The sequence below is a fragment of the Plecotus auritus genome (genome assembly GCF_963455305.1).
Source record: "Plecotus auritus genome assembly, chromosome: 5".
Lineage (NCBI taxonomy): Eukaryota > Metazoa > Chordata > Mammalia > Chiroptera > Vespertilionidae > Plecotus > Plecotus auritus.
The window spans coordinates 157,633,548-157,646,523 of record NC_137776.1 but is presented as its reverse complement, the minus strand read 5'-3'; the positions used below and the strand labels follow the sequence as shown (position 1 = coordinate 157,646,523).

The 12,976-nt window shown below is 45.4% G+C and overlaps 1 protein-coding gene across 1 annotated transcript in view; it reads right to left on the bottom strand.

The window, feature by feature from the left end:
- FRMPD1 (FERM and PDZ domain containing 1) overlaps positions 1-12,976 on the bottom strand; it is a 68,814-nt gene that overhangs the window by 11,082 nt on the left and 44,756 nt on the right. Inside the window, exons 6-12 of the mRNA XM_080668221.1 lie at positions 8,484-8,591; positions 6,250-6,345; positions 4,305-4,430; positions 3,025-3,144; positions 1,719-1,855; positions 417-543; positions 203-298 (exon numbers count right to left, since the gene is read on the bottom strand). Of these exons, the coding sequence (XP_080524347.1) occupies positions 203-298; positions 417-543; positions 1,719-1,855; positions 3,025-3,144; positions 4,305-4,430; positions 6,250-6,345; positions 8,484-8,591 (810 nt within the window). The remainder of the gene's footprint in view (positions 1-202; positions 299-416; positions 544-1,718; positions 1,856-3,024; positions 3,145-4,304; positions 4,431-6,249; positions 6,346-8,483; positions 8,592-12,976) is intronic.

Sequence of the window (12,976 nt, the reverse complement as noted above, 5' to 3'; positions counted from 1 at the left end):
CTGCCTCCCCCAGCACCTACCATAGGGCTAGCACCAAGCAAGGGCACAATAAACACTCCCAATGGCACGATATTTACTTTCCCAAACAAATTCTAGTACATGACAGAGTTCTCAAAAATTTTAGGCCATAAGATTCACTGATCTTCAGAGGACTTCTAAGGTCCCTCATAAGGGTGGGATTCCACAGTTCTCTAAAACGTACCATTAAAGTAGCATTAAAGATTTTCCCGCCATATGTCTTGAGTTCCCCAAGGATCTGTAGATAATTTAAACGTAGCTGGGCAGCGGAAATAAGTTGCTTAAATAGAAGAAAAAAAGACATAAGTTAGAGTTATTCACTTGCTAAAATCAAGGCAATGTTGAAGATGCAGTCCCCAGACAGCTGGGTGAGTCGGCTGAGGCTAGAGCTCCATTACCTTCTGTCGGGGTTCCAGCAAATTCTGGTTCCTCTTCATGTGGAAGCTTATGGCTTTCTTGATGTCTTTGCCTTTCATGTTTCGGAGTAACGTTGGAGATATAAAGTTCTCTATTCCCCAGTCTTTCCTGCCATGAGACATTGGAGACAAGGAGGCCCATTTTTACAGTGTACTTGGTGGTCGCCTCCCTCTGCAGGGCAACCAGCAGGGCAATTGGGGGCCCTGCTGGCACCTGCCTTGCTGGCCTGGGGCCTTCGGGCTGAGAGCAGCTCCTGCGTTGAGCGCCTGCCCCCTGGTGGTCAGTGTGCGTCATAGCAACCGGTCGTTCTGTCGGTCATTCCGCCGTTTGGCCAATTTACATATTAGGCTCTTATTATATAGGATATTTTATGTAAGTACATAATATATAAGTTTATAAATATATTTATATATATTTCTTACCCCTCACCCTAACACATACACAAAAGCCACAGCCATTCAGGAAAACCCCACTGATCTTTCTGGGAGCTCATTACACTTGGTGCAGTGTGATATTCTGTTAGTTAGAGCAGGAGACCTTGATCTTTTTTCACTACAGTGTACATGACAAAGAATGACCGAGCATGTGTAACACGCCCTCAGGGGCAGCACACAGCACCTGTGAATCCCCGAGGTCGTGCTTCCGAATGGTGCTAGCCTAACAAACTTGTTAAAAATACAGATTCTCAGGTCCCGCTCTCTAGAGAGTTGGCCCAGTACATCAGGGACAGAGCCCTGGATCTGTTTTAATTTTTAAATGTGACTCTCATTTGACTTTGATGCCAGATAGGACAACAGAGCTGAGATTTGGTGAGGGGGTTATAGCAAACCTGGGTGATACTGCCAAGAGCAAATTTTAGGCTAAGAATTAGGTGGTGTTGGAATCCCAGGATCTGAAACTTCCTTAGTCGGAATATAATGCAACGTAATTGGTTCACACATTAATTTTCAAGGCATTCCTGCCCTTATCAGGGCTTTTCATTGAAGTTATCAAAAGACTTCCCTATGTATTCTCCCAGGAACTGGGAACTTACAAAGGGATCCTGTGTCACTCTATCTGGACTTGGCTTCCGCCCCAGAGGGAGCAGCCAGATTCTGACATCTGGGGGAGCCCGGCTGGGTGGGAGAGGGTGGAGAGGAAATTGGATAGAAAGACAAGGGACAGAAGGCTAGGTAGGTGAATATCAGCTTTCTATGGAATCTGGCCATTCTGGCCAGGGGCCAGCCAGATTATCCATACAGCACAGCTGCTATTGCTGGGTCACCGAGTCCCCCGCCACTCACTCTATGTACTTCAAAGAGATCTTCTGCGGTTGGGCGCATGCGTAGATCCGCTCCTGGATGTGCAGGGCCGCAAGTCTGAGCGCAGAGCTGCATTTCATTTCCACAGCAAAGCGCTCCTGCAGCACGTCGCTGCAGCTCTGGAAGAGATCAGATCAGGGAACTGGGAACCAGGAGCAGAGGAACTGTGCTCCTAGTTCTCTCAAGCAAAAGGCAGCAGGACCAGAAGCTCAGCTTTGAGACCTGGCTCTGCCTACGCTTGGCTGTGTGACCTTGGTTAAGTTATTAAGACTCTCCGAACATTGCTGTTCTTCCCGTTGCTAAATGGGGATAGTGAAGTCTACCTGAGGTGGTTTCTGTGGGGTTTAAATTAGGTAATGCATCTGAAAGCAGGTATGAGGGGCACAGTATTATGCAAAAATAAAGTATTGTTGTTGTTAGTTACTACCATCGTTTCTGTAAGACTTTGCGCAAGTTTTGAGATAACTCAAACTAGTTGTCACCTAGTTTGAGTTATCTCAAATATTGATGCCTCCCAAATGATTCTTTTTCATCAGAATAAAAACGACACAGTAAATTTTACCTATGGAGGTGGAGTGAGGGGAGCAAAAGGCTACAGGGACCAAGGAAGCTAATTTTGTAAAATAAAGCTTTGAAGCACTAAAGCCTCTTTTAGCAATAAAAACTGTAACTCTAAAGATCTTAAATGGCATTAGGAAATGTAGCATCTACATTGAGGACAGCCCAAATTTCATTAATACATCACTAATCTCCTAAGATCGCAACTCAGCGATGGAAAAAGGAATTGTAAGGGATATTCAGGCCCACTCTCCTTCAGATAAAGATAATCTACACCAGGGAATTGCTTAATTGCCTTGAGCTCATGTTCAAAATAACCCAATCTCTAGGTCCATCTAAGCAAAATAAGCCAGGCAGAGAAAGACAAATACCATATGACCTCACTAGTATTTGGAATCTAATGAACAAAATAAAATGATGAACAAAATAGAACCAGAGGCATGGATACACTGAACAGACCGACAGAGGTCAGAGGGGAGGGAGGCTGGGGGGACTGGTTAAAGGAAGGTGAAGGGATTAGCTAATGAACATATATGCATAGCCCATGGATACAAACTACAGTGTGGTGAAGGCCTGGGGAAGGGGGTGGGGACGTGTGGAGGCGGGCCAAAGGCGGGGGTTGGGGGGGACACCTGCAACAGTGTCGACAATAAAAATTTAATTAAAAACAACACCCAATTTCATCTTTGAGAACGACCACTGTTATTTTAGGAAGCGCAGACCCAGTCACCTGCAGATAGAGGTATTCAAAGGCCACGGGGTCTTCTTTCAGGAGGTCCAGGGGGTCCTTGGGAACAAAACACACCCTGAAGAGGCAGCGGTAGTCTTGTAACTCTTCCTTTTCTACCACCTGCGATGGGGAAGGGAGATACCATTAATCTCAGCTGCCTTTGTTCTTGCAGTTATTCCACACAAAAAAACTAAAAAAAAAAAAAAAAAAAGACAATGAAAGACAGTTCCCAGACATTTCGATTTAGTGTTTCCCAAGGCAGTGCAGGCCTTTGCTCCTAATTTGACTTTCCCAGGAGTATAAAATGTAAAAGACTCAGAAGAGTAAAGTTTCCCACTGACTCCGTTAACCTATTCCCCTTCCCAGGAGAAATTTTTGGAAAGAAATCTCCAGTTTCTTATATGCCCTTCCCAAAACAGTCTATGTATATATATATTATACATGCTCCTATTCATGCTTTCTTTCCTACAAATAATAGCATAGTCTACATTATATAAATTCTGTACCTTTTTCCCCACTTAAACTACCTTAGGGATTTAATGTGTTTCTCTTTTCCAATGCTAATAGAACAGAAATGATTTTTTAAAAACGTGTGCAAGCACCAGTAATGGGAGGTGGGTGAGTAGAGTAAGGCGCCACTTGCAATGAGGAATGCTGAGAGTGGCTTCCACGAGGTCATGTCTTGCTCATGCTGTTACCCTGCTTAAAAAGCCCCTGTTCCTTTTCCAATTGTGGAAATCCTACTCATCTTTATAAGAGTACACACTCAACAAGGATTTGTTGAACTGACCTGTGTTGGCTTTAAAAAGTTGGTACAGCAAATCACTGAATGGCCAGAAGACTGAGAGGTGCAGAGGGACTGTTTGTTCTGTCCGGCCCTCAGGGACCAGCACGGGGTTAAGTCTCACAAAAAGGGCTTAGACACAGCAGCAAATGCTTCCCTCACATCTCAGAGGCAGCAGGCTCAGGGGAAGATCATCAGAGCCAAAGCAAAAGATGGGGCTCTATTGGCTGTTACCTTGAGTAAGTCACCTTGCCTCTTTAAACCTGTTTCCACATCTGCAAAATGGGGCCTCATGTGAAAATCAGGCCTGACTCTAGTCCTGTTATCTCCAGGCGGAGTGACTCTGTGCCTTCACGGCACAAGAAAGTGCATCAAACCTGCCGATGTGCTGAGCCCTGTGCCCCAAGGTCCTGGCTGAGGCGCGCAGCTGCCCAGCCCGGATCTCCTCGCCAGGAGCAGGAGCAGGAGCAGGAGCAGGAGCAGGAGCAGGTCGTACCTGCTGGATGAGCTCCTCCTCATGCAGCAGATGCAGCCGGGAGACGTTGTACTGCTCTTCCAGGACCAGCGCAAAGTACTCCGTACATCGGATTGACAGCTTCTCCTTCACCGTGAGGATGATGTCCTGCCACACAGAGAGGCATGGGGGTCACCTGAGGAGCAGGCCGGCCCTCAGGCTCAGGCACAGAACAGGGAAGACTTCCCTGGCCTTCTCTCTGCTCCTTGGTGCAGCCGGGGAGAGAAAGGCTCACTGGGTTCACTGCCAACGCAGGCAGCTGAATCTAGACAGCCCACACACGAGACTTCTCATGCCCCTCCTGGCCCTGCACCCCCTTCTCAGGCCGCCCATACAGCTCTCCTCTCTTGCTTTACTTGGGAGACTACAGCCACCCCCTGGGGACTGATGCCTCCCTTTAAGGTCAGCGGATTCATCTTCTCTCTGGAGTCTGCATCTTCAACTGCCTTCCAGACAGAACCCAGCACCCACCCGCTCTGCAGCTGTGAGAAATTAACCAGATGTTTCTGAACCTGTTTTCTTCCTGAGAAATGGAGGATAGTGATGCCTATTTAGAGTCGCTGATAGGATGGGATAATTCATATTGTGCTGCTAGAGTTGCTATGCCACAGCGGCCCCTGGCCATCACCCGGTCTTTGCTGCCTCAAGGCATTCATACATGCTGTTCCCGCTGCCTGGCACACATTCCCCATTTCCCTTCACAAGGCTGTTTCTTTCTCTTCAGAGAGGCCTTCTCTGGTCACTGTATCTAAATCTGATTGCCCTGCCATTTTCTGTCCTAGGGTCCTGTTTATTTCCCTCATCACTATTTAATATTATTTTCTTCAACATAAGCTATGTTCTTTAGTGAGAGACAGTATATTAAAATTAAGTGAATGGTTTCTACAGCTAGACTACCACTTATTAGCTGTGTGTCCTGGGATAAACTGTTTACTCTCTTTATGCCTCATTCTTTTTTTATTTTTTGTCTCTTTTTGGTCTGTAAAATGATAACAATGTTAACACTTATCTCATAGGGTTGTTGTGTGCATTAAATTAATTTCCCATATAGGGCACGTAGAACAGAACCTGGCAGATGGCATGTGTTCAACACACACTAGATTTGATTTCTTGCTTATTGCCTCTCATCCACTGAACTCGCTGAGAACATAATACCCCAAACTGGGCAATGATCGTCTGACCGGCTCTCTGCATCAGTTAATGTGACTCCCTGAGACTGATGTGCACCCTGCACCCCTAGCCCCCAGCAGCCCCATTCCCACCTGCCCTTGTTGAATTCTTAGTTGCCCTTCAAAACTCAGCTCAGGTCCAGCTTCTTTCCAAAGCCTTCTCTGAGGTCCTGACCGGATGGAACAGGTGGCACTCTTACCCCTGCACAGAGCACTTCCTTGTCCCTCTCTTTACAGCCCTCATTTCATCCTGCCCTCGACTACTGGGAGCTCCTTGAATGTCCTTCCTCCCTCAAGTAGGCTGTAAGCTCCTGGAATACAGGGCCCACCCTTTACCTCGCTCTCTACCTCACCCTCTGACCAGAGCATCTTGTAGGGGAAACTTGTTAAATATAAGTGAAACTGATTTCGACTCAGAACAGAATATGCAGAGGCCTGGGCCTGCCCTGACATCTCATCTGGGTTTTTAGCTGCTTTGTCTTTTGGGTAGCAGATGGGGGGAATCACATACAACAGGCAGGGAAGTCCAGTGGTTAAGGGTGAAAGCAAGTCCCTTCACCTCTTTGAGCCCTTTGATGGTGATGAAATCTTGCTGGGTGGTTGTACAACTAAAGGAGATAACACGGTTCTTGGCTTCTTGCAGGTGCTCAGACTATGGTGGTTGTGAGACCACCAAGGCAGCTGCAGGGCAAGATGCGGGGGATCCTAGGAGCCAGCAAATTCTCGCTGGGGAAGAGATTCAAGCTTACTCTTAATACCTTCACAGTGGTGTCTGCTGCAAACTTGAAAGCTTTGGTCTGTCCATTCTCCAAGTACAGCTTGAGCACATTGGGCATACACAACAGAGAATTTCCCTGTAAAACACAAGGGTAGGGATGAAACTAGCCCTTCCTGTCTCCGGCCCTGCCTGGTGCAGAGAACAGGGTCCTCCCTCCCCTCCTCATCATGCTACGGCGTGATTCTTGCATCTGGAGATTTCTCCAATGGGTGAGGCCTATGCCACAGAGACAGGTGCGACTTGTTCAGGAGGTAGCCACTAGAGCCGTGAGACATGGTGGGGCATACTGATAGCATTGCACCACTGATACCTCACTGCTGGCTGCCATCCTTAGGGGATGCAGTTTAACAAGTCAGATGACAAGCATGTACACTGTACACTGTGCCTGGTGAGGTTGGAGTGAAACCCTTGAGACGCGCCCCTCCTCCCCCATTTCACTACAGTATTCCCTGTAGGGAAGCATCACCAAAGGGCAGAGGGTTGTTCTCTGCCTCCATTCATCCCAACCGTCACCCCATACTCGTGGGATCACCTAAGGAACCGCCATTCTTGGAGGGCTTTTTGGAAAGGAGGCAGAGGCCTGGTCAGTGTTTGGTGACCCCGTGCCAGCCAGCATTCCCGAGGTGGAGCAGGGCAGGGAATGTTCCCTTTGGGTTTGGAGAATGCCCCAGGGCCAGCTCTCATAACAACTGACCTCTGAGTGTTTAGTGCAAATAAAGAGTGTCCTTGGGGCTAGCGTCCTCCAGAACCAGCGAGAGGTTCTCTAGAGTCACCGAGATCCAAGCTGGAACCAGTGTGGTTAGTGGGTTCTAGCCCCTACTTCTCATCACTGTGTACTACTCTTAAAAACACATGTTGAGCCCGGCTGGTGTAGGTCAGTGGTTGAGCATCGACCAATGAACCAGGTCACAGTTTGATTCCTGGTCAGGGCACATGCCCAGTTGTGAGCTCAATCTCCAGCAGGGGGCGTAAGGAGGCAGCCCATCAATGATGATTCTCTCTCATTGATGTTTCTATCTCTCTCTCCCTTGCCCTTCCTTTCCTTGAAATAATTAAAAACATTAAAAAAAGAGAAGGAAATCTTACCTTAAAAAAACACACATGTTGAATCTAAATTTAATGTGATAAAGAGGCTCAACCCATTTTCATAAATGTGGACACACAGAGACTCAAATATTGCTGAGTGACAGATCGTGGGTCTTTTCTGATTCATGCATTAGGCCTCCCATGGCCCCCTTCCTGAACAAATCCACCTTTCACTCTCAGGTCGAATGAAGTGTGGTCTGTTAGGTAGCAGGACATGTAGAAAATAAGGGCTCTGCAGATATGAACCTGATCACCTGGATCTCTTGTTTAAACGGCCAGGACTCCCCATTTGCTGGTCTCCTTATGTGAGAAGATAAGGACAAGCTGGAAATGTCAAAATCTAATATTGGTCGCTAAATTCAGAATGGCAAAAGCTACAGACTACTGGAGGAAAATGTATAGATTATGAATAAATGAGTCTTTTATCTAATAGTCCACATAAAAACATCAAACTCCAGCTAATATTTTCTCGTTACTAATATGTCTTCTGAAGCCCCAACCCTGGATCCCCTCATTTCAAAGGAACTAAACAGCAAGTCATGGTGGAAAACAAAAGAACAGAAGTCACAGAGACCTGGGCTCCTGGTTTGTTTGTTGTTGTTTTTTTGCTATGTGATCTCAGAGGTTAATTCTCTTAACCTCTTTAAGCCTCGGGTTCTTCTTTTGTTACAATACCTCCCTTGCAGAGTATTGTGGTGACTAAGGATTATGTACAGCAAAAGTTTAGGTTCACACGATAGAGGTTCAATAGATGGGCACTTAAAAAAAAAAGCCATCCCTACTACCATCATCACTACCATTGTATATCACCTTCAAAGGGGATACCGAGTTCAAAGACTCAAAATGAGAACTTAACAGTTGGAATCTGTTGAATTTCATGGCGCCACAGAATAACAGAGAACTGCTCCCAGTGCTTTTCTCCTTGGCCCCCGCCCCGAGCCCCCAGAGAGAACTCTGTCCATGATTGCTTGCATCTCACTGGGGGTGCACAGAGCCTCTAGCAAACCCACTGCACTTCCTCCGCATCTTCTCCATGCTATGGGATTCCAGAGTCTTAGGCTGCTGTGTGCCAGGAGGCAGCTCACCAGCCTCATGCAGAGCCACCTCAATGCCCGGCCCGAGACGCACCTGGCTCTGTGCGCTGACGAGCACTTCCTCAGCGAAGTGTACCTTCACGGGGTTGGTCTTCAGCCTGGCTCTCTTCTCCTCGGTCAGGAAGGATGACTTGGGGACTCCCTGCAAAACAGGAACATGACACGTTTTAGAATAGGACTTTCATAAAAGCCACGGACATCTTTTCGTTCTTAAAAACAAAAACCCTGACAACTGCTAAGGATTAAATTAACACCCATAGAGAAGGATGGCATCCATTAAAGATCTCTTTTCATAAAATCTAGGGATCTAACACACACATTGAGTCTGAGAATGATCAAATATTCAATACAAAAATGACTGTGGTCTGATGAAGACAAAGAGAATTGGCCTGTGAATAAGGGGACCTCAATTGCAATTCGAGCTCTGCTACTCAGCAGTTGTGAGAACTACCTTAAACACAAATTCTTATGGAAGAAAACCAGTTTGGTGTGAGTGTGACTCCTGTGTGTGTGTGTGTGTGTGTGTGTGTGTGTGTGTGTGTAAAACAAAACAAAATAACTGTGTGTGACTTTGGCCAAGCCATTGACCCTCTTTGGCCTCCAGTCTTCCCTCCAGCACAATGTGGGGAGTTGAACCAGACAGACCACCTCTAGGGTTCCCTGAAGCTCTCACCTCTGTGATTTACCCTTGGCCCTCTCTGCTTTTCTCATCTTTTGGTTGGTATCTCTTCTCCCCAGAGGTAAAAAGAGTCATCACAGGTTGGTATGAGTATGTGGTGAAGCCCTTGGCTTAGACCAGTGGTCGGCAAACTGCGGCTCGTGAGCCACATGCGGCTCTTTGTCCCCTTGAGTGTGGCTCTTCCACAAAATACCACGGCCTGGGTGAGTCTATTTTGAAGAAGTGGGGTTAGAAGAAGTTTAAGTTTAAAAAATTTGGCTCTCAAAAGAAATTTCAATCGTTGTACTGTTGATATTTGGCTCTGCTGACTAATGAGTTTGCCGACCACTGGCTTAGACCATGTCAGACTGAACTGTAACACTTCCAATAAACAGCAACTTACATGATCTAGACCAATAGGATGTGATCTTCTTGGGTGAAATCATGATATGCTATTTCCCAGCCTGAAATCCCATTTCCTTAACCTGGAAAATCCTCTAGGACAGCCTCTAGAATGTTTACATGTGTGAGAGTCCCAGGATGGAGCTCTGGGCCACATGCTGTGTAGCTGAGGGAAGAGACAGGGAACAGCAGTTGGGGAAACTGCTGGAAACAAGGTTCATAGACTCAGATGTCAATAGACCAATGCCATAAAACATAGGAAATGAACACATACAAGGCCCTGACGTTTTAATGCAAGCAGATAAATAAGATCTTATGGCAACTAGGACCTTGGTGCGACAGGGTTCATGACTATGATCCAGTATTTTGAATATACAGTTTGTGGTTTTTTTTTAAAAGTTCCATAGACGGTGAGGGGGAAATACCAATGTTTCCAGAGAAGAGGTACACCCTCAACAGAAGAAATTACTTAACCTCGATTTGCTTTGTTTTTCTTTTCTTTAAAAAAAAAAAAAAAATATATATATATATATATTTTATTGATTTTTTACAGAGAGGAAGGGAGAGGGATAGAAAGTTAGAAACATTGATGAGAGAGAAACATCAATCAGCTGCCTCCTGCACACCTCCTACTGGAGATGTGCCCGCAACCAAGGTACATGCCCTTGACCAGAATCGAACCTGGGACCTTTCAGTCCACAGGCTGACGCTCTATGCACTGAGCCAAACCGTTAGGGCTGTTTTTCAAACAGAATGATTTTCCAACCAGAAGAGATAGAAGGAATAAAGGAAAGAGAAAATTACAACCCAGAATTAGTGATGAGACTACTACACTGCTTTGAATGTATTCAAGACTCCTATCCCAGTGACTATAAGGGGGTGATGGACCTATTAAATGCATCAGTCGGCATCACCCACAGAACAGAGAATGGAAGAAATATTAAGAAACTAAAAATGGTTAAGTATCAAGTTTCCCAGGAAATGAATATGGAAGATTCAAGAAAACACATATTAGTAAGCTTGTTAATTCTCGGCAAAATCCAAGGCAAGAGATGGTCAGAGAGCTTTCAGACATTGATCATTAAAAACGAACATGGAGTTACCAAAAACAAGTCAGAGCTAACCAAGGTCATGTTTCTTTTGATGATAGGATTCCAGATTAGTAGGCCAGGGTCCTGTGGACATAGTAGTATTCCTTCATTCTTGCAAAATATTTGGTAAGTTCTCCTATAATCCCCCTGTGGAGAAGGCCAGATGCAGAGCCATTAGGTGGATTCAAAACTAGCTGACTTATACTCAAAATTATTCTGATTTCTAACTAAGCAACTCAGGCTCCCTTTGGCTCAATCTTTGTCAATATTTAGCAACGCCTTAGATGAAGTCAGAGAAATGGGACTTACCAAGCCTGTGAATGACATGGAGCTGCAAGGTGTCATCAGATCTCAGATAGCAAAAAATTGGGAGGAAAGGTAAAGGAACTAGGAATCTAAAAAGGGTATAATGGCCCTAACCGGTTTGGCTCAGTGGATAGAGCGTCAGCCTGCGGACTGAAAGGTCCCAGGTTCGAGTCCGGTCAAGGGCATGTACCTTGATTGTGGGCACATCCCCAGTAGGAGGTGTGGAGGCAGCTGATCAATGTCTCTCTCTCATCGATGTTTCTAAATCTCTATCCCTCTCCCTTCCTCTCTGTAAAAAATCAATAAAATATATTTAAAAAAATAAAAATAAAAAGGGTATAACAGAATCTTGAGGGCCAGGGGCATCTATGGGTCAGAGGCCAGGCAATCATCAAGAACAAATATAAGAGGGTAGAGGGAGGCAGGGCTGTCAAGAGCTGAAGAGAACAAAGAAAAGTGAGGGATCAAAGCAACAGGTACAACCACCACCACCCTAAAGACTCAAGGGAATGAGAAATCAGGGGCAGAACAAGGAGAGATGCAGAAAGAAAAGGAGTCTGTGGAGGCAACTGCTATTCTTTCTCACCCTCGGGAAAGCAATCCTGCAAGAGTCAGACCCAGAGCTGGATCAGGATAAAGAAAACCCACTGGCTGGATAATGGAAGAAGGGGAGGAGACTTGGGAAGAGGTTCCTTGACAGGAAGGGAGAATGACTATAGCTGATGACTGTACAAATAAGCCACAACTCCCTGACTGTAAAATATCAGCATGCCAGAACACTAGGCCAAAGCAATGCGAAGTGTGGTACTGAGGATCAAAAAAATAAATTGCACAGTATATGATGGGGGCAGGGGACTGGCTGAGAAGCTATTCATTTGAAAAGCAGCTCAGTTTTTGGTCAACCACAAGTTTCACCCAAGCCAAAAACATGATCGGGCCTGCTAAAATGTTAACCCAATCTTGAGCTTCACTAGTATTCTTGGTACATGCTGGAACTTCACCCTCTGTTCCCTGTGGTACTCATAAAGGTTGACCATAAATGGTGCTATTCCTATATTCTGGGTGCCATCATTTGGGAGGGTCACCACAAAACTGGAATCTGTCCAGAAAGTTATCAGAGAAGTGAGAACTCAGAGAAGCATACCATATAATGAAGAATTGATGAGGAAGAGAGGGCCACACTTCCAAATCTTTGAAAAGCTATGTCATACAAGGTTGACTTGTTCTGAGCTAGGACTAGTTGGTGGGAGACACAGGGAAGAAGGGCTTGCTTCTCTTCCATGTGGGATCATCCAACCATGAAACTAGCTGCTTTGAAAAAATATGCTCTCTGTCATGAAAGCCCAACTCACAGCTCCCACACTTTATACCTCAGTGTCAACTCGGCTACCTGTTACCTTGGCATCTCAAGCCACCCACTTGAGCCGTCTGCTATTAAAAAGAGACCATTATTCTAAGTTCTCCCTGGGTTCTAAATTAATCCATCAGAGAGAAGCAGGCCTAAGCTGATAAAAACTCTGAGTGCATGTTTTTGCAGAACTAAGAGTTAATGCTTAAAAGGGAACTGAAGGGACAAGTTGGAAAATATTTCTTTATCTTTATGCAATTCCGCCCGCCACCCTGCCCTGGATTTGCCAATGTCATTTTATGACAACAGCATGGTTTTAGGAGGTAGAAGCGCAAACTGCTAACGAGTGTGGGTTCTGGAGTCTAACTACCTGGAGAATAACCTAGCTCCACCGATTTCTTCACGTGAGACCATGGGTGTGTGAAGTTCTCATTTGTAAAAGGGGGGGGCTTACAAATTTTTCTGCCTTGTAGAATTTTCTTTTGGTAAAAATTAAATCAGACATTAAATATTAGTGTTAATATTATAACAATATATAAATAACTCATATAAATGCAGATCTACACAATTAAACCAAAACATTTTTCCCCATAAAATTCTATGCATTAGAGAAGCAGTAACTGGCATATCAACTTTGGATCTTATCATTCCTAATCAATTTCAAGTTATTTGAGGGCCCTAACAATCTACTCTGCCAAAGATGAGCGTTCCTTGCTGAAGCA